This window comes from Odocoileus virginianus, chromosome 18, assembly GCF_023699985.2.
Source record: "Odocoileus virginianus isolate 20LAN1187 ecotype Illinois chromosome 18, Ovbor_1.2, whole genome shotgun sequence".
NCBI lineage: Eukaryota > Metazoa > Chordata > Mammalia > Artiodactyla > Cervidae > Odocoileus > Odocoileus virginianus.
The window spans coordinates 3,848,208-3,865,951 of NC_069691.1; the positions used below are offsets into that span (position 1 = coordinate 3,848,208).

The following is a 17,744-nucleotide window of genomic DNA, read 5'->3' on the forward strand; positions in this document are numbered from 1 at the left end:
AACAGAGGAGCCTGGCAGGCTATAGTCAATAGGAATGCAAAGAGTTGGTCATGACTGAGCAACTAACACCTTTGCTTTTTCACCAGAGAAGCCCTATACTCTTTTAATTGCAATAGTTTTGTGATAAGTTTTGAAATCAAGAAGTGTGAGTCCTCCAACTTCATTCTTCTTTTTCAAGACTGTTTTGGCTATTTGAGACTCTTCAGAAATCCATATGATTTTAAGGATGGTCTTTACATTTCTATGAGAAAGGTAGTTGGAATTTTAATAGAGATTATGCTGAATCTGTAGATCACTTTGGGCAATACTGACATCTTCACAATGTTAAGTCTTCTGATCCATGGACACAGGATTCTGTTTATATAGTTCTTTAAGTTCTTTCAGCCATGTTTTGTAGTTTTCAGCATATACATTATTAACCTCCTTGGTTAGATTTTTTATTTTTTTTAATGTTAAGATTTTATTTACAAAGCTTCTTTGTTGTACAGAAAGTAAAAATGCTGTTACAATCTTGGTGTAACTGGTAGCCACGGACAGTTGACTCACCAATCACAGCTATCCACGTTACAGCAAGTCTTACACAAAAACCTAACAACACTTACAATTTTGTTGGGGTGAAGTCCCCAAGCTTGGTGGTGGATTTCCAAGAAGGACTAAATGGAGGAAGGTGGAATGTCACAGGAACTATTCTTTGGCTCTTTGGGTGGGTGGGTGTCCTGGGGTTTGTATCACAGCTACCTTTTTTTTTTTCTTTTAAAAAACAAAACAAAACAGCTACCAAATCCATGTCAGCAGTCCAACCAATACTGAACAGTTCTTTTTTTTGCAGGTTATTGGGGTCTTATTAATCATCTTCTCCTTCATCATCTGTTTTTCTTTTCCTCTTTTCACCTTTCCCGCTTTCTTCCTCTTCTTCATCTTCATCTTTGTCTTCATCCTCATCATCTTCATCAACTTCTCCATCCTGTCCAAATTCTTCTTCCTCCCCATTGACTTCATCTTCATCCTCCTCCCCTTCTTCATCTTCGTCTTCATCATCAAACTCTTCATCATCAAACTCTTCTTCCTCGCTGTCTTCATCCTCCTCCTTATCCTCATCTTCTCCTTCCTCATCATCCTCGTCTTCATCCACACCATCCACCTCGGCATCTGAATCTGGGGCTTCACGATCCTCTCAGTCATAGCCATCCAGATAGGTCAGCTGGGGCAGGAGCCTGAAGACACTCTCTTGGTAGTCATTGAGGTTAGTGACCTCACAGTTAAACAGGTCCAGGCTCTTGAGACATTCCGACTTTTTGAAAGGTTCCAGGGTGCTGATATCTTTCAGTTTATTTCCACTGAAGTTTAGATGTGTAAGATTTGGAAGTTTTTCTGCTAACATATCCAGACCTCCACAAATTCTATTGTCACTGAGCTCAAGCTTTTTCAATTTAGGTAGTTTGGGAAGATTTGAAACTGAAATCAAGCCTACATTTATTAAACTGAGGAACTCTAAGTTCACAAATTAGCTGTTAAGCCCTCAATTTTCCCATCATTTGATTTGCAATTGTCCAGGACAAGTTCTTGAACAGCTGCCGGGGTACAGTTCCTCAGCTCCAGGTGGATCCTCCTCTTCATGTCCATGTTTCTCTCTCTTCCCCCCTCTTCAAACTTAACTTTCCGCGGTGGGGGCGGAGGGCGGAGAGGCGTCCCAGCCTGCGCAGCGAGAGCCGTCGGAAGGGGTCTGCTGGGTCTGCTCGAGGCAGAGGCCGACGGCGCGGTCCTGGGTGGCGGGCGGCGTGCGGGCAGGCGGGCGGAGCCCCCGGGGCCGAGTTACTCGCGGGAGCGGAGAGAAACCACGGAGGGCAAAAGGGGCTGGAGCGCAGCTCTGCCCTTGGTCAGATTTATTCTTGAGTGTTTGATGCTGTATATGCTATTAAAAATGGAACTGCTTGCTAATTTCCTTTTTGGAAAAAATGTTTATTTGTGGTGTATAGAGAAACACAATTGATTTTTTGTGTTAATCTTGTACCCTACAACTTTGTTGAATTCATTTACTGCTCTACCAGCTTTCTTGTGGATTCTTTGGGATCTTCTATACATAAGATCATGTCATCTGTGAAGGGAAAATAGTTTCACCTTTCCTTTTCAATTTGAATGACTTCTATTTCTTTTTCTTATCAGGGAGTACTTCCAGTATAATGTTGAATGACAGCTGTGAAAGTGAGCATCTTTGTCTTGTTCCTGATCATAAGGGGAATGCTTTCAGTCTTTCACCACCGAGTATGATGCTAGCTGTGGGTTTTAAAATATTATTTTATATTTATTATTTTTGCAGTGCTGTGCAACATGTGGGGTCTTAGTTCCCTGACCAAGGATCAAATTTGCACCCCCTTCATTGGAAATGTGGAGTTCTTACCACTGGACCATCAGGGAAGTCCCTAGCTATGGGTTTTTTAAAACATAAATATTCATTGTCATGTTGAGGAATTTTCCTGCTATTCCTTATTTCTGAGTTTCTGGCATAAAAATTCTTCTGAGATGATCATGTGTTGTTTTTTTTTTCTGTGTGTTTTATCAATATGATGTTTTACATTGATTGATTTTCTTATGTTGACTCTCAGTCTCTGTCTCTGTCTCTCTCTCTCTATATATATATGTGTATATTACATATGTGAGTGTGCTAAGGCACTTCAGTCATGTCTGAGTTTTTGTGACCCCATGGATGGGAGCCTGCCAAGCTCCTCTGGTCATGGGATTCTCTAGGCAAGAACGAGTTGTAGAATAAATGGAGAGTTGCCACGCCCTCCTCTAGGGGATCTTCCTTTGGGCTTCCCAGATTGTCCTAGTGGTAAAGAACCTGCCTGCCAATGTGGGAGACATAAGGGACGTGGGCTCATTCTTTGGGTTGGGAAGATCCCCTAGAAGAAGGCATGGCAACCCACTCCAGTCCTCTTGCCTGGAGAATCCCATGGATGGAGGAGCCTGGTGGGCTCCACTCCATAGGATCACAAAGAGTTGAACATGACTGAAGTGACTTAGCATGCTTGCTATATATATATATACACACACACACACACACACCCTAGAAGACTCCACTAGTATTTGTGGTAGAGCAGATTTGCTAGCAATGGATTTTTGGGTTTTGTTTATCTGGTCTTAATTTTTCTCCCATTTTTTGGGGTATTTTTGGTGATTTGATTACAGAATTTTTCTTTCAGAACTTTGAGTATGTCATCCAATGCCTTCTGGCCTTCATAGCTCTGATGAGAAATCAGCTGTTAATCTTATCCCTTATACATGATGAGTCACTTTTCTCCTGCCTCTTTCAAGATTGTCATATATTCTGACAGTTTAGTGTGTCTAAATGTGGACCTCTTTGTGTTTATCATACCTAGAACTTGTTAAGCTTCTTGGATGTGTAGACGAGTATTTCATTTAACTTAGAAAGTTTGGGCCATTGTTTTTTTGGATGTTTTTTCTCCCCCTTTCTCTCTCTCCCCTCTTTCTGGGACTTCCATTCTTTGTATGTTGTATAGTTGATGTTGCTCCACAGGTCTTCTAGGCTCCGTTGATTTTTCTTCTTTTTCTTTCTGTTCCTCACATTGGATAATCTCAATTGGCTTATCTTCAGAATTGCTGATTTTTCTTTCGCCAATTCAGATCTCCCAGTCTTTGCTTATCCTTTTGGGACTATTTTATTTATTTTTGTTGCATTGGGTCTATGTTGCTGCTTATGGGTTTTCTCTATTTGCAACGAGCTGGGGCTACTCTTCATTGCAGCGCATGGGCTTCTCACTGCAGTGGTGTCTCTTGTTGTGGGGCACAGGCTCTAGGCACATGGGTTTCAGTGATTGCAGCATGCTGGCTCAGAAGTTGTGGCATGAGGGCTCTAGGGTGTGTCGGCTTCAGTAATTGCAGAATGGGGTCTTCAGCAGTTGTGGCACGTGGTCTCAGTAACTGCAGCTCCTGGGCTCTAGAGCACAGGCTCAATAATTGTGGCACACAGGGTTAGTTGCTCTGTGGCATGTGGAATCTTCTTGGTCCACGGATCAAACCCATGTCCCTGGCACTGGCAGACAGGTTCCTATCCACTGTACCACCAGGGAAGTCCCCTTCTGGGACTAGTTTAGAGTCGCCTGCTGATACACAGGACACCCACTCCCAACCACTATGGAACACTGATGACAAACCTAGTCAACTGTGCAGTCTTCAGCAGCTCCCTTACATCCTCAAACTTGGGGGGACCTTTTGCAGCATAAATGGAGCCAGCTTTTCTAGGGTTTCCCCTCTCTGCACAGTGAATCCCTGCAGTTGCTGTCCTGGTTTCTGGTGGTTGCTCCCCCCTGGGGTCCCCTTTTTTATTCAATGAAATTTCTAGTGCCCACTCCTCTATCCCCCTCTAGTTTAAATGCAGGCTAAATATTCCCCACTGGTTCCCCAGTCCTGAACCCTGTTTTATTTCCAGCCCCCTATGTAAGGCCCACCTTCAATCCTTGCTCCCATTCTTACAACCTTCTTCTCTACCCCAGACTAGGGCCTTTGGAGTAATCTTTCTGACCCAGTATAAGACACAGTCTCCCATTCCAACTGAAATAATACCTGCTACAGAAGCAGATTGAAAATTTGTGGGATTTGACTTTTTTCAGTATGGCCTGGGTACCCAGCATTACATTTCAGTTTCCATTTTTCTTAGAAAACTTCCTATAAATATTATTTGGAACTAACTAAAACACCACCTTTGAAAGAGTTCCATGTTTAACACTAGTGGGTCCAGGCCTGCAGGAGCTGAGTCTCTGGCACTGATGTGGCCTCAGGGCAACTAACAGACAAATCTCAGAAGGAATGATCATAGGCTTTCACAGTCCTCAGTGTTTATAGGTCAAAATAGTGATGATCTAAGAATGACCACAAATCCCTCATGTAACTTCCAAGAATGGCAAAGCTCAGGGTGTAGGCAGAGCTGCAAGGCCAGCTTCAGGGCTTTCTCATTTAAATGCCCCTGACCTCAGACAGCCCGGCCTCTAAGGTGTCATAGGCTATCCCCAGAGTACTCAGTGAGGACACGACAGTTTCTGACCTCCCAGATCATCCATGTCCACAGGGAGGTGGGAGAGAGCAGTCTGTCTCAGGAGACCTAGATCCCAATGCTTCAGGCCTCAGGAAAGAGCTAGAATAAGAATTTAGCCCTGGGTGAAGAGAGGGACAACCCTAGGAGACCTGAATAGGAAAGCACTGCATAGGGGATGCAGGATTAAGGATCTCCCTGCCCAGGATGGGATATTAGCAGACATTTTGTAAACAGAAGCCCCTCAGTTTCTGCACTGGAAGGAAGTCTTCACCAAAAGTACCTTGAATAAAAGAATGAACTTTTCTCATAGGTGTTGTCCCAGGACAAAAAGCAAGGGCAGGAAGGTCCCTATTAAAAGCCTACACTTTGTCAGCCTCTGTATGGAGCCCAGGCTCAGGTGAAGACAGAGTTGTCTTCATGGCATTGGGATACTGAAGTTCAGGAGGGCATGGTCATTGTAGGCCTGATCCTTGTTCTCTGGCTAGCATATCTTTTGTGGAGGATAGTCTCTATTTCTTATAATGCAGGATATTTATTCTTTTCAAATCTTTGTTTCTTCTCATAGCTGAGTGATATCTTCTGTCTTTGCTGAATTTTGGGTCCACATTTTGGAAATTCTGGAAATCTGGGCTTAGAGGAAGGAAGGAAGGAGTCAGCTTTACCTTATATTGAGGGCCTACTTGGTCTTCATAGAGGTGAGCAAGGCTCAGGAGGTAGGCTTACAGTGATATCCACCCCCATCACAGCTTCATTGTTCTTGCTCAGATGCCATATTTTTAAAATACTTTATTTTTTTCATAATACTGTCATTACAAAAAAATACAAAAAAACTACTATAAAAACATTCAAGGGCTTGTCAAAGTGAGAAAACCTAAAAACCCCATCCCAGAACCTGGCTGAAGCAGTCTTACCCTAGCTCCTTCACTATTTGACCTTTATACAATTGTGGGAGTGGGGTGGGGTCACACAGGCATCAAAGGGCTAGAAATTCCCCACGCAGCCTCTATGAAGGGTAAGAAATAAGTAGCTTCATATATCACAAAAATGGGATTTGGAAGTTTAGGGGTGGCTAGGCCCTGAGTTCAGAGGTGTGGGGAGACACCTGTGACCCTGAATCTCTTGGTGGGGAATAGCTGCCACCTGACCCCAAAGCCCTTTTGCTTCCTGATGAAGGTTGGAAGACAGACTGTGCCCTCCACCTCTTAGCCTTAATACAGCAGGCCCCCTCCCCTTCCTCTACCTTGCATATTCCTGGGAGCAACAGGGAGGACAGAACTTCCAGCTCTGCAGGGTCTGGGCAGGGTAGCTGTCAAGAAGGCTGCTGAGGGTCCCATTCACTTCCCTGCCCCAAATGAAAAGTGTCTCGTGCTCAATGGCCCGGTTCATGGGTTACGGACCTTCCCTTCTTATCTCAACCCTGGAGAGGCACACACAGCTCTAGGTATGTGTTTTGTGTGCATGAATATGTGTGTGATAACCTTGGACACTGTGGACTTGAGGGTGGGACTGGGGTGGGAAAGCAGTGTCCATTTTATCCTCTTCCTCCCTCAATAGGAGGAAACTGAAGGGAAGGGAAAGGAGAGGTATTAGCAAAGCTGAGAGGGGAAGGAGGACATGCTATTTACAGGCGTGGACAAGGAATCTCTATATCTTCAAGTAGCACTCAGGTCATTCTCCAGCCACTGGAGTGGGAACTGGATTCAAACGTTGTGACATGAAAATTGACCCCTGGCCTGGGCTAGCTCTCCCCACCTCCCTCCCACTCCCCCAGGGCAGCCCAGCTTTGAAAGGGGTCAGGGATAGGAACATTTCCCCTGAAAACCAGTGGCTTTTTTTTTTTTTTTCTTTCTTTTTTTGCACTTTAGAAAATGTTGCCAGTGTCCAGTGGACATCAAGCTGGGTGCACAATGGATGGGGTGAGTGTGGGGGGTATTGCTGTGGTAGACTCTGGGTTGACTAGGGCAGAGCCTAGGAACAAGGTAGGTGTTGCTTAAGGATCTGCCGTGTCTGTGGTGTTAATCTATCTGGGAACCGAACTTTGAACTCGACAATGAGATCTCCCCGCTGGGTGGGCACCTTGGGGAAGGGAAGGCCCTCCCCACGGAGTCTCTTCACGGTGCCTGGCTTGATGACATCATTGCAGGGCAAAGGGATCACTCGGCCATCAATGGTGGGAATGTTCACGGTGCAGCCACACAGCGCCTAGGGAAAATTAGACAGAATGAGGAAAATTTAGGGTAGAGTGATTGGAAGGGAAGAAAAGTAAAAGTGGGGAAGAAAAAAATCTCCATCACTGCCACCCCCTGCCCAGTAAAAGCATGATCTGATCCAGGCCCCACCTCCTTGAGGCTGATCAGGGCACTGTAGAGCACGTTGGTGCCGTCTCGGCGGAAGTGTGCGTGGGGCTTGTCTTTGAGCACAAAGACGATGTCGGCAGGGATGTTGTCCGGTGTGGCATCGCCCTCTTTGGGGAAGGTGATCTTGGTGCCTTCCTTCCAACCACGCTTGATGACAATATGCAGGATCTTGTCCTCGGTGCGCACAGTGCGCCCATCAGGGTTAAGGCGCCGCCTTGTGATCTTCATGCGTTTGGTGGAGCCGTGGTAGATTTCCTCCAGGGACACCCTCAACTCATGCACCACAGGTGGGTCCTGAACCTTGCGCCGAGGGTATAGTGGTTCTGGGGCTCGCCTTGGACCCCTACTCAGCCCATTGAAGCCAAAGCGACCAAAGGCGCCAAAGGGGTCATCATCTTCATCCACATCCATGTCATCTGGGTCAAAGCCACTGAAGGGGCGAGCTGAGCGACTGCTGGCAAAGAAGATATCAAAGGGGTTGGAGCCTCCAAAGAAGGAGGCAAAGGTGGCATGGGGGTCTCCATGGAAGGTGTAGTGAAAGGAGCCGCTGGAGCCACCTGAGGAACCGCCGCCAGTCTTCAGGCCTGGAGGGAGAAGAAGTTAGGGGCAGTGTGGCTGGTCTCCGCCCCACCCCAGTCTCCTCCCTTTGCTCTCTAGCTCCCAGTTCATCAGCCTAGAGAAAGAAGCAACCTTTAACTCCCACAGAGAGGGCTGGCCTAATAGAGTAAGAAAAATCTCTGGCAAGATTAATTTATACTTTTTTATATGCTTAATAATAATAAGGATCTTGAGGATCAAAGAGGCTGAAAAGCTAAGACTAGAAGACTTGTAGGATGCAGCCTCCAGCGCTGTAATCTCTTCCATCTACCTGTGACCCAAAGATGTCTCACTAAGCCTTGAAAGGCTGGCCTGGGGTCATATTACAAGTCATACCTGGCTCCCAGATTTACTTATCTCCAAAGACAGGGCAAGAGGCAGTCACAAAGAATTTGACAATCCAGGGGGCTAGTAAGTGACTTGTCCTAAATAAGGTAGGGGTATCATCAAGGAGGAAGTCCCCTCTCAATCTACTTTAAGCACAGTTTCCTCTTTCTCTGACTCCCATCCAAATGGGAAATCAGGAGGGCCCTCAAAAGTAGGAAAGATCATTAGCCTGGAGAAGACTTACTTCTCTACAAAAAGTTTTAAAATGCTTCGTTCCCACACTCAGGGCTCATAGTGTTGTACAGCTCCAAGGGGCACCATTCAGGGACAAGTGTAGACTGTGCAGCACCCTGGAGTGTACAGCACCCTGGAGTGTACAGCACCGAGCTTTCTCCCCACGCCTATGTCAGAGCAGCCAAAATGCATGCATGAGCTGGAGCATGGCAGTGGGACCCCAGTGACGCTCTCTGGAGGCAGGTTCTATCTCAGGGGCTCAGACTCCTGGAGGCAGTCTTCATGGGGCATGGTCGTGATGGTGATGGGAGTGGTGGGGGCCGGGCATGTGTGGGGAGGAGTGAAGAAGGAGGTTAACACTGAGAAATGATCTAGGGTATACAGATAGACTCGGAGCTGGGGCCCAGGCTAGGAGAAGGGACTCTTCTCTTTGGGGGCCTTTATCTCGATATTTATTGGCTGTGGAAGCCTGAGCCTGAATTAGCCTCTTATTTCCTGGGCCCACAAGAGGAGATTTGGGTTTCATTGAAGAGGCCAAGAGGCAAGCAATTCAGTGACTTGTAACAGCTGCCTCTTCATGCTTCCTAAGACTCAAAGTCTGTTCTTTCCTTGTACTGGGGGTCTGATTGTCAGGTGAACTCAAGAAGCTTGGCAGAGCTCAGTGGGAGAAACTGGTCTGATGATGACAGGAGGGGGCAATTTCTCTGCAAGGATTCCTGCTGTACCACTACTGCCCCCCTTTCAAGCTGGGAACAACTTGTCCCCAGCCAGGGTGCACACAGAGTCTATATTCACAACTGTTCTGGCTGGCTGCCGGGGAGGGGGCAGGGCAGACAGAAATATGATCCACATTTCCAAGGCTGCTTCTCTCTTCCCAGGCCCTGGATGTCTCCTTAAGATTGTTCTGTATCCCCAGGAACTCTCCTGGGGTGTAGATTTGTGTTAGAACCAGTGTCTGGACCTAGGATCCAAGCTTTGCCCTTCACTTAGGTTTGGTTTTGCAGAAAGAAGTCTATTAGCTTCTCTGGTGATTCAATGGTAAAGAATCTGCCTGCAATGCAGGAGTTCAATCCCTGGGTTGGGAAGATGCCCTGGAGAAGGAAATGGCAACCCACTCCAGTATTCTTGCCTGCCAAGTCCAGTGGACAGAGGAGCCTGGCTGGCTATAATCCATGGGGTCACAAAAAACTTGGACACGATTTGGCGACTAAATAACCCAGTCCCTACCTTTTTCCTAATCACGATAAGGCCAAGCAGAGGAATGAATGCAATTCCTAGACAGGTCACATGGTGGCATGGTGTCTGCACTGCTTTCCTCTTCCCCACCACTACCCCTCTCACCTCCCTACCCCAGAGAGAAACATTTCTTAGCTGAAAGAATACTGAGGATTCCAGCAACTGCCTGATGAATCTGGGGATTGGCAAGTCTAATAGGTGAGGAGGGAATAATGGAAGGAACTTTGGCATGGAGAATAAGAAGAGAGGGTTGGGAGGACTAGGGTGTACAGAGGATTGGGTCATGCAACACAAAGCAAGGGCTGGGGAGAGGGAAAGAACATTCTTTTGAGTACCTACTCTGTGTCAGGTACAGTGCATATCATTAGCCCATTTGGAGACTAGAACGGGGAGACTGAGGAGGAGAAAGTGGAAGAAAGGTGGATCCCGCTGGGGAGGAAGGGCAGTTCCTCCCGGAAAGGAGAGTCCTCAGCTGTGACAATGTCTCTTAATATAGCCTGACAGGTGCTTGTGGCTGGCGGGTGGCAGGCGGCCCTGAGGGGCAGGCCCAGAATTAGCAGCTACATCATGCCCGTGGGATGTGCTGGGAGGAGCCGCCCTCTCAGAGGCTTTATTTGGACCTTTCCTGCCACCCTGTGCGTGGCCACCAGCTACCCCAGGGAGGGGGCAAGTTGCCAGCAGCAGTTCCCGTTTCACTTTTGGATCCCAGCCACTTCCTCAGGGAGTCAAAACTCTATCTCTGTTCTGCTGGCCTGAAGTGGGCCGGAATGGGGCAGGGAAGGGGACAACCATCGCTAGCTGAGAGCTCCAGTGGTTAATTTCCCGGCTGCTTAAGGGCCAAACTTTTATGCTGATGATTGTAAATGCTCTGTCCTCAGAGAGCCACACACTCCCTTTCCTAACCTTCCCCATCAGCCAATGAAGCAGCAGGGACTTCAGGCAGGACTAATAAGGCTGGGAGGGAAAGAAGGGCGGGGAAGGGCTCTGGCTCTAGCTTCTCTAAGGCCTGAACTTGAGGAGGGAGAGGGGCAGAGAAAGGCAGGGAGACGGATGGGGAGCTGGGACTGGGGAGTGGGTGGTCTCCTCTTCCCTCTGGATGTTAGTGCTGGGAACACTTGTGCCTCTCACCCTCTTCTCAGTCTCCAGTTCCCTGCTCTGAGAACTAGGTCACCCAGGACCCCCAACAAGGACAGACATCCAGTATCAGCTGGGGCACTGCCCTCTTACCTTCCTCCCCATACTGGTCATACAGGCCCCGTTTCTTAGGGTCACTCAGCACATCATAGGCCTCTGCAATCTCCTTAAACTTCTCCTCAGCATTGGGTTCTTTGTTCTTATCTGGATGGTACTTCAAGGCCATCTTCCGATAGGCTTTCTTGATCTCATCCTCATTGGCTCCAGATGGGATCCCAAGAATCTTGTAGTAATCCTTTCCCATCACAGCCACTGGACCGGCACTGGTCTCCTTGTTTCTGAAAGAAACCAGGGCTGATCCTTGATGCCACTGTTTCCTTCTACCCCGGTCCTATTCCTGATGATCCTGAAGTTCCTAAATGACTCACTGTGTAACTTTCAGCAGGTCATGCCAGTTCTGTGGGCCTCTGTCTCTCCATCAGTAGGATGAAAGGTTTGGACTAGAAGATCTCTTCCAGCTCTGACATTCTAGGATTCTGTGATTCTTTCCTTAGCTCCTGGGTTTTCCCAACAGGAAGCTGGGGGCTGTGGCCCAAGTCTTGGGGCTATTCTAAGGCCTAGGTCCTTGGAACAGACTGAGGACCCCCACGAGCCCAGCTGAGTGAGGCGGTACCATGGACTGACAGATCCACGCGCAGGAGCTGGCCAAGATCAGCGTACGGGGTGAGGTCACCTGAGCATCGTGGTCTCCTACGCCATGCCTCAGGCATGGTGCCCAGGCTAAGGGCAGCTGGGGCAGTGGCCCAGGACTGGGGACGGGCCTGGGTCTTCAGCCAGATGCCTTGGCCAGCCAGGCTGAGTCAGGTGTGGGTGCCTGAATTCCTCTCTGCCATTGGAGACCCCAGGTCTTCCTATGCCCATTCCCCAAACTATGCTAAGCCTCACGTGTGATTCAGATCAGAGGATGACTAACAGCCTTGGAAACTGCTGTTTCTAACTCCCTCATTAGCAGGGGGGTGACACTGCCCTTCTCCTAGTCAGGGCAACAGTTTGCTTTACTCATTTCCCAGTGTCTACACACAAAACAGTTTGAAGACATGTCTGTGCCGCCTAAGCGTCAGTATTAGTGAACAAAAGCATCCTAGGGTAGGGTCTTTTTAACCTCAGTTTTTAGGAGACAGTTAGGCACTAACCAACATTTCCTCAATACCTTTTCTACCAGTTCTTCTCTCTCACCTGCCCCATGGTTTAGGATCTGGCCCAGTGCCAGGTCCACACTCCTTTGATAGTTCCTTGCAGGCTGGGTGCAAGGGCATTTGTTATTTATATGAGGGAGAAACACAGGACTCTAATTCTTTCACTCTAATCTCCCTCTATCAATGTCTCTGTGGTGGATATGAAGGAAGGGCATTTTCCTGTAGCTAGAGCTATTTGGGGGAATGGCCAGAAGCCATTGTCCAACCCAAGACTTGGCCAACCCCTGCCAAAGCCCAGAGTCTTTCTAGCAATGTCCTGGGCTGGCAGCCACAGCTGAGGCCTGCTTTTCTGTCTCTGACTGCTTCAGAGAGGTATACAGAGTTTCCTGTCAGGAGTGAGGGTTATAATGGGTAAGGGGAGGCCTCAAGGCCTCAGGTAGACAAGGACGACAGCCCTAACTCCTGCCCCCACAGGGCCTGTTACAGGTGGCTGGGTTGACTGACTCATGGTTCTGGGAGTCATCTCACTCTGATGAAGAGAAGGCTCCATTAAGGCGGGTACTCCCCCTTCTCCCTACCAGCATGTCATGCCTGGTGGGGGGAGGCTGCAGCTGGGGGAGGCAGAGAAGAAAGAGCATCTGGGGGAGGGCAGCCATTTTCGGAAGCAGCAGTAAAAGCCGTCTGAGAGGGAGCTGGGGGTGGTCTGCCACCATCTCTGCCTCAGCCCACACTTTCTTTCCCCTGAAACTGGGAAGGAGCCCTATCACACCAAGAGGGTGCCCGCAGAGAACTAGAGCAGGTTTGAGGCTGCGGGTGAGTGGACCGGCGTGGCACTGCTCTCACCCCCCCTCGGTGTCCCTGCATTGCCTCTTCATACAGCCAGTTTCCTCCCCGGCAACCACCTGCTTGCTGTTCTAGACCTATAATTCTCTTGCCTCCACAGACGTAGGCAAGCTCTTTCAGGAATTGCCTTTTTTCTTCCCTCCCTCCCCCCCTCCCTTCCATACCCATGAGCCACATGTTGGAATGACAAAGGAACCCCATGGCGTGGCACTGCCTTGGATGGAGAGAATGAGGAGGATGTTACCGTAGAGGCAGGAATGAAAAATGAGAACTAGCAAGGGGGACTGGTCCAGTAAAGGGGAATGGTTGGTACAGAAATGAAGTACTGAGGGAAGGCGATGAAGGATGACAAGTGGAAATGTCTCAGGTGGCAAATGGGTTGCCAATGGGATGTAAAGAGTTGAAATACTAGAGGAGGTATTTGTGGAAGATGGATGCCTGAATGGTTTGGTATAGGAGATGAATGACAAGGGGTGCAGTTCATTCAAATGTAAGGGTGGGACAGAGGGGGATTCTTACATGTAACTGGGGATGAGATGAGATGGAGGAAGCAGATAGGCAATGGAGGGGGGATATGACATGAAGAATTTGACTTGGTATGGGTATGAGTGCCCTTCTCCAGAGGGACTTACCGAAACTTTACAAACCCATTCAGCGTCCACGCTCGAAGTTTTAAGGGCTCCAGCTGAATTTTAAACATCAAGCTGGCTAAGAAGTCTTCTCCCCAGAAGTGTGGGAAGCTCCGGAAAGCTCCTCGGGCCTGTAGTGGGGGTGCTGCTGGGGATGGGCAGGAGAGCACTGTGCGCTTAAACATGCCCAGCCCAGCCCCTCACCTCAGATCGCTCCACCGGAGCCCGCTTGGAAAGCTGAAGCTCTGGAAGCCACCTCCTCAGGGTCTCGGGCACTTGCCCAGCAAGCCTTCTCCGGTGCAGCAGGAGCTGGACCTGATCCCCAGGTGTGGAGAGTGAAGGGGTAGGGTCCAGCGATCACCTGCTCTCAGGTGCAGCGAGGTCTGGCTGATTGGGAATGGCTGTATGGCAGTGTGACAGTAAGGCTGGCAGTGCGAAGAGCGTGTTCTTGTGAGTGGCAGCGTGTGTACCTGTGACAGGTGTGATTGTCTGTGAGGGCCTTAGAGGCAGTGTGTTCTTCTCGTCTCTCCTGGGGAGGAGCAGACCCCGATCCCCAAGAATCTACTCAATGAAGTCACTGACGGGGAGTCTCCTCCCTCGCAGATGGGCGGGGTGGGGCGGGACAGAGCTCGGCTGGGACAAAAGGCGCGGCGAGGAGAGGAGGGGAGGAGAGGGGAGGGGGCTCCGGCGGAGGAGGGTGGTCGGTGATGTCACCGGCGCTGGCTGACTGGGCTGGCTCAGAAACGCCTCCGCAGAACCCAATGCGACCCGGCCCGACCCTCCCCCGGCTCAGAAACTGGCTGCCCCTCTAAGAGGGTCGCGGACATCGAGCACCTTGTAGACTCCGAGTCCCCACACCCCCGCGGCGGAAGAGTCGATGGGCCCTCAGTGTCCCGATCCCCGCTCCCCCCATTAGGACCCCTGGCTTCGCGAAGCCCCCATCCCCACCCCCGGGACCCTCGAGTCCTGGCTCGGCGCCCTCACCGGTGAGGAGCTGCGGGCGCCGCCGCGGTCCGTCAGACAGCCGCTGCCCCCTCCCCCGGCTCTGGCTCCGCCGCCTCCACTAGGGACAGGAGTCGCCCGCCCGCCGGCGGCAGACAGCCGGCCCGGGAACCCGCCCCCACAGCTCCGCCTCCGTACTGCCCATTGCGCCGTCTGCCCGTCACTCAGCTCAGCCTCTGTTGTAATTGGGCAGATTTCAACGAGTGGCTCTGTGGTAGCCGCCCCTGTCACCCGGCCACACGCGCACACATTCCGGGCAGTGATTGGTATGAGTCTGATTGGTGCACTCTGAAATCAATCAACCACACCTCTTCGCTATCTGGTCATGTCATTGGTGAAAGGGACAGAGGGCGGCAACTCTTCGCGCCCTTTGATTTCATTGGTTGGTCTGTGGGGCTTAGACCCGAGTCGGGGGACAACTATTTTAGTCCAATCTCCGGTTTGAGAAGGTGGGACGTACTGGCCGCTGCTCGAATCTCGGGAGAACCTTCTGGAACCCCTGCAACGTCAAAGGCAGCCTTAAAGGAAAACTGCGCCCACCAGTTGGCGGTGACTCTGGGCATTCTTTCTTTTCTTCATTTAGGAGAGTAGGGGAGAGAATAGTGCACCCTGGGAGGTGTAGTCCTTGGACCAGGGTCAAAAGGTCATTTCTTCTTACCTGTCTTCCATTGAACCGTGAACTTACTTAGCCCTGACCTGATTTAGCTTTACCTTACCGTGACCCGGAGTTGACCTGATGTGACTTAACTGAATCTCAAAATAGGCCCCGGTAGATGTGCATAGTACTCTTCTACTCTTCCCTTTGTAACCTGGTAGTTCTCCACAATTTTAGCACCTCCATAATCCCGTTTCTGAGTCCCCTTTTTATCCTCTGTATGTTTCCCTCATTCGCTTTCCCTCATGAGCAGCCTCTTCTCAGCAACCCCCATGATACCCATTAAAGTCCTTTCTATAATCTTTCATCGTACTTCCCCTTTGAGTTCCCATTAAGGTAACACATGTTTTAGACCCGTTTTACTTTCCTCCCTTCTTGACCCCATAGGATCTCCTGTCTTTCATCCATGATCTTTTGCCTTACTCTATTCTTAATCCTTATTCCCACGAGCTCCCCTATCCTAGTCCCCCTTTTAATCCTTCATCTCAGCTCCACATGATCTTTTTTCTTAACACCCTCATAATCTCCCATTTCAGTACCCCCACCCCCATTAATTCTCAGCCCCAGTGTCCCCGATGTTCAGAGCAGGCAGGGCTGCGGAGGCGGTTGCCAGCGGAAGCCGACGCTTGAGCAGACACGGTGCCTGGCGCCCACGTCACTGTCTCCCAGGCCCATCTGTGCTAGAGGGAGCGGGGGTGGAGAGGGGGTAATCCAGGGGTGAAGAGGGGGAAGGAGTTCTTGGGGGCTTTGAGGACAAAGGAAGGACCAGAGCAGAAGCTGTCACCTCTCTTTCCTTGTGGTTTCCCAGAGGCAGAGTATGGACACCCATGAAGTCATGCAAACTAGATGGAGCTTGAAACTGAAGCTTGGAGAGCATCAATATCTAGGACACAGAATAGAACAGGAGGGCAGTCTAGGGGTCCTAGGGTCAGGTCTGCCTATTCTCTACCATCTGGCTTTCTGGTTATCATGATGGGGATTCCAGAAATAAAGGGGTGTGAAGGAAGGAAAGGAAGTGTGGTAAGAGGAGGCAGGGTGAGGGGGGATAAGGAGAGGAGGGAGGGAAGATGCGTGAGGGAGTAGAGTAGAGGCAGGAGAGAGCAGGGGAGGGGGAGGGAGAGGGGAGGGGGAAGGTGGGGAGATGGGTGTGAGGGAGGGGATAGGAGGGAGGGGAGGTGGGTGAGGGAGGGGATAGGAAGGAGGGGAGGTGGGTGAGGGAGGGAAGGGAGGGGAGATGGGTGAGGGAAAGGGGATAGGAGGGAGGGGAGATGGGTGAGGGAGGGAAGGGAGGGGAGATGGGTGAGGGAGGGGATAGGAGGGAGGGGAGGTGGGTGAGGGAAAGGGGATAGGAGGGAGGGGAGGTGGGTGAGGGAGAGGGGATAGGAGGGAGGGGAGATGGGTGAGGGAGGGGATAGGAGGGAGGGGAGGTGGGTGAGGGAAAAGGGATAGGAAGGAGGGGAGGTGGGTGAGGGAGGGGAGGGAGGGAGGGGAGGGAGGGGAAGGAGGGAGGGGAGGTGGGTGAGGGAGGGGAGGGAGGGAGGGGAGGTGGGTGAGGGAGGGAATAGGAGGGAGGGGAGATGGGTGAGGGAAAAGGGATAGGAAGGAGGGGAGGTGGGTGAGGGAGGGGATAGGAGGGAGGGGAGATGGGTGAGGGAGGGAAGGGAGGGGAGATGGGTGAGGGAGGGGATAGGAGGGAGGGGAGGTGGGTGAAGGAGGGAAGGGAGGGGAGATGGGTGAGGGAAAGGGGATAGGAGGGAGGGGAGGTGGGTGAGGGAGGGGATAGGAGGGAGGGGAGGTGGGTGAGGGAAAGGGGATAGGAGGGAGGGGAGGTGGGTGAGGGAGGGGATAGGAGGGAGGGGAGATGGGTGAGGGAGGGGATAGGAAGGAGGGGAGGTGGGTGAGGGAGGGGATAGGAAGGAGGGGAGGTGGGTGAGGGAAAAGGGATAGGAAGGAGGGGAGGTGGGTTAGGGAGGGGAGGGAGGGAGGGGAGGGAGGGGAAGGAGGGAGGGGAGGGGGGTTAGGGAGGGGATAGGAAGGAGGGGAGGTGGGTGAGGGAAAAGGGATAGGAAGGAGGGGAGGTGGGTGAGGGAGGGGAGGGAGGGAGGGGAGGTGGGTGAGGGAGGGGATAGGAGGGAGGGGATAGGAGGGAGGGGAGGTGGGTGAGGGAGGGGATAGGAGGGAGGGGAGGTAGGTGAGGGAGGGGATAGGAAGGAGGGGAGGTGGGTGAGGGAAAAGGGATAGGAAGGAGGGGAGGTGGGTGAGGGAGGGGAGGGAGGGAGGGGAGGTGGGTGAGGGAGGGGATAGGAGGGAGGGGAGGTGGGTGAGGGAGAGGGGATAAGAGGAAGGGGAGATGGGTTGAGTAGCAAAGGGATGGGATAGAGAGATGAGGTGAGAAGGCATGAGAAACGGAGGGGAGGTTGGGTGGTGAGGGAATGAAATAGTGTGACATGGAGGTGGGAAAGGGAGGGTGAGGGGGCTCAGGAC

General features: G+C 50.8%; 1 protein-coding gene and 1 pseudogene across 1 annotated transcript; both read right to left on the bottom strand.

Moving 5' to 3' along the window:
• Positions 1–433: 433 nt before the first annotated feature.
• On the bottom strand, positions 434–1,905 carry LOC110129192 (acidic leucine-rich nuclear phosphoprotein 32 family member B pseudogene; annotated as a pseudogene).
• A 3,913-nt stretch (positions 1,906–5,818) lies between these two features.
• On the bottom strand, positions 5,819–14,475 carry DNAJB5 (DnaJ heat shock protein family (Hsp40) member B5). Its single transcript, XM_020880393.2, has 4 exons — positions 13,607–14,475; positions 11,029–11,273; positions 7,390–7,991; positions 5,819–7,252 (listed from the first exon to the last, which is right to left on the bottom strand). The coding sequence occupies exons 1-4, from the start codon at positions 13,786–13,788 to the stop codon at positions 7,019–7,021; spliced, it is 1,263 nt and encodes a 420-aa protein (XP_020736052.1). The 5' UTR covers positions 13,789–14,475; the 3' UTR covers positions 5,819–7,018.
• Between the last annotated feature and the right edge of the window lie 3,269 nt (positions 14,476–17,744).

What these genes read in the sequence shown, in the direction of transcription:
- DNAJB5 (XM_020880393.2), bottom strand. Translation starts at nt 13,788, where the DNA reads ATGTTTAAGCGCACAGTGCTCTCCTGCCCATCCCCAGCAGCACCCCCA. An exon ending in AATGGGTTTGTAAAGTTTCG is followed by an intron (nt 11,274 to 13,606) that starts GTAAGTCCCTCT and finishes GGTTTCTTTCAG; the next exon opens with AAACAAGGAGACCAGTGCCG. An exon ending in TGACCAGTATGGGGAGGAAG is followed by an intron (nt 7,992 to 11,028) that starts GTAAGAGGGCAG and finishes TTCTCCCTCCAG; the next exon opens with GCCTGAAGACTGGCGGCGGT.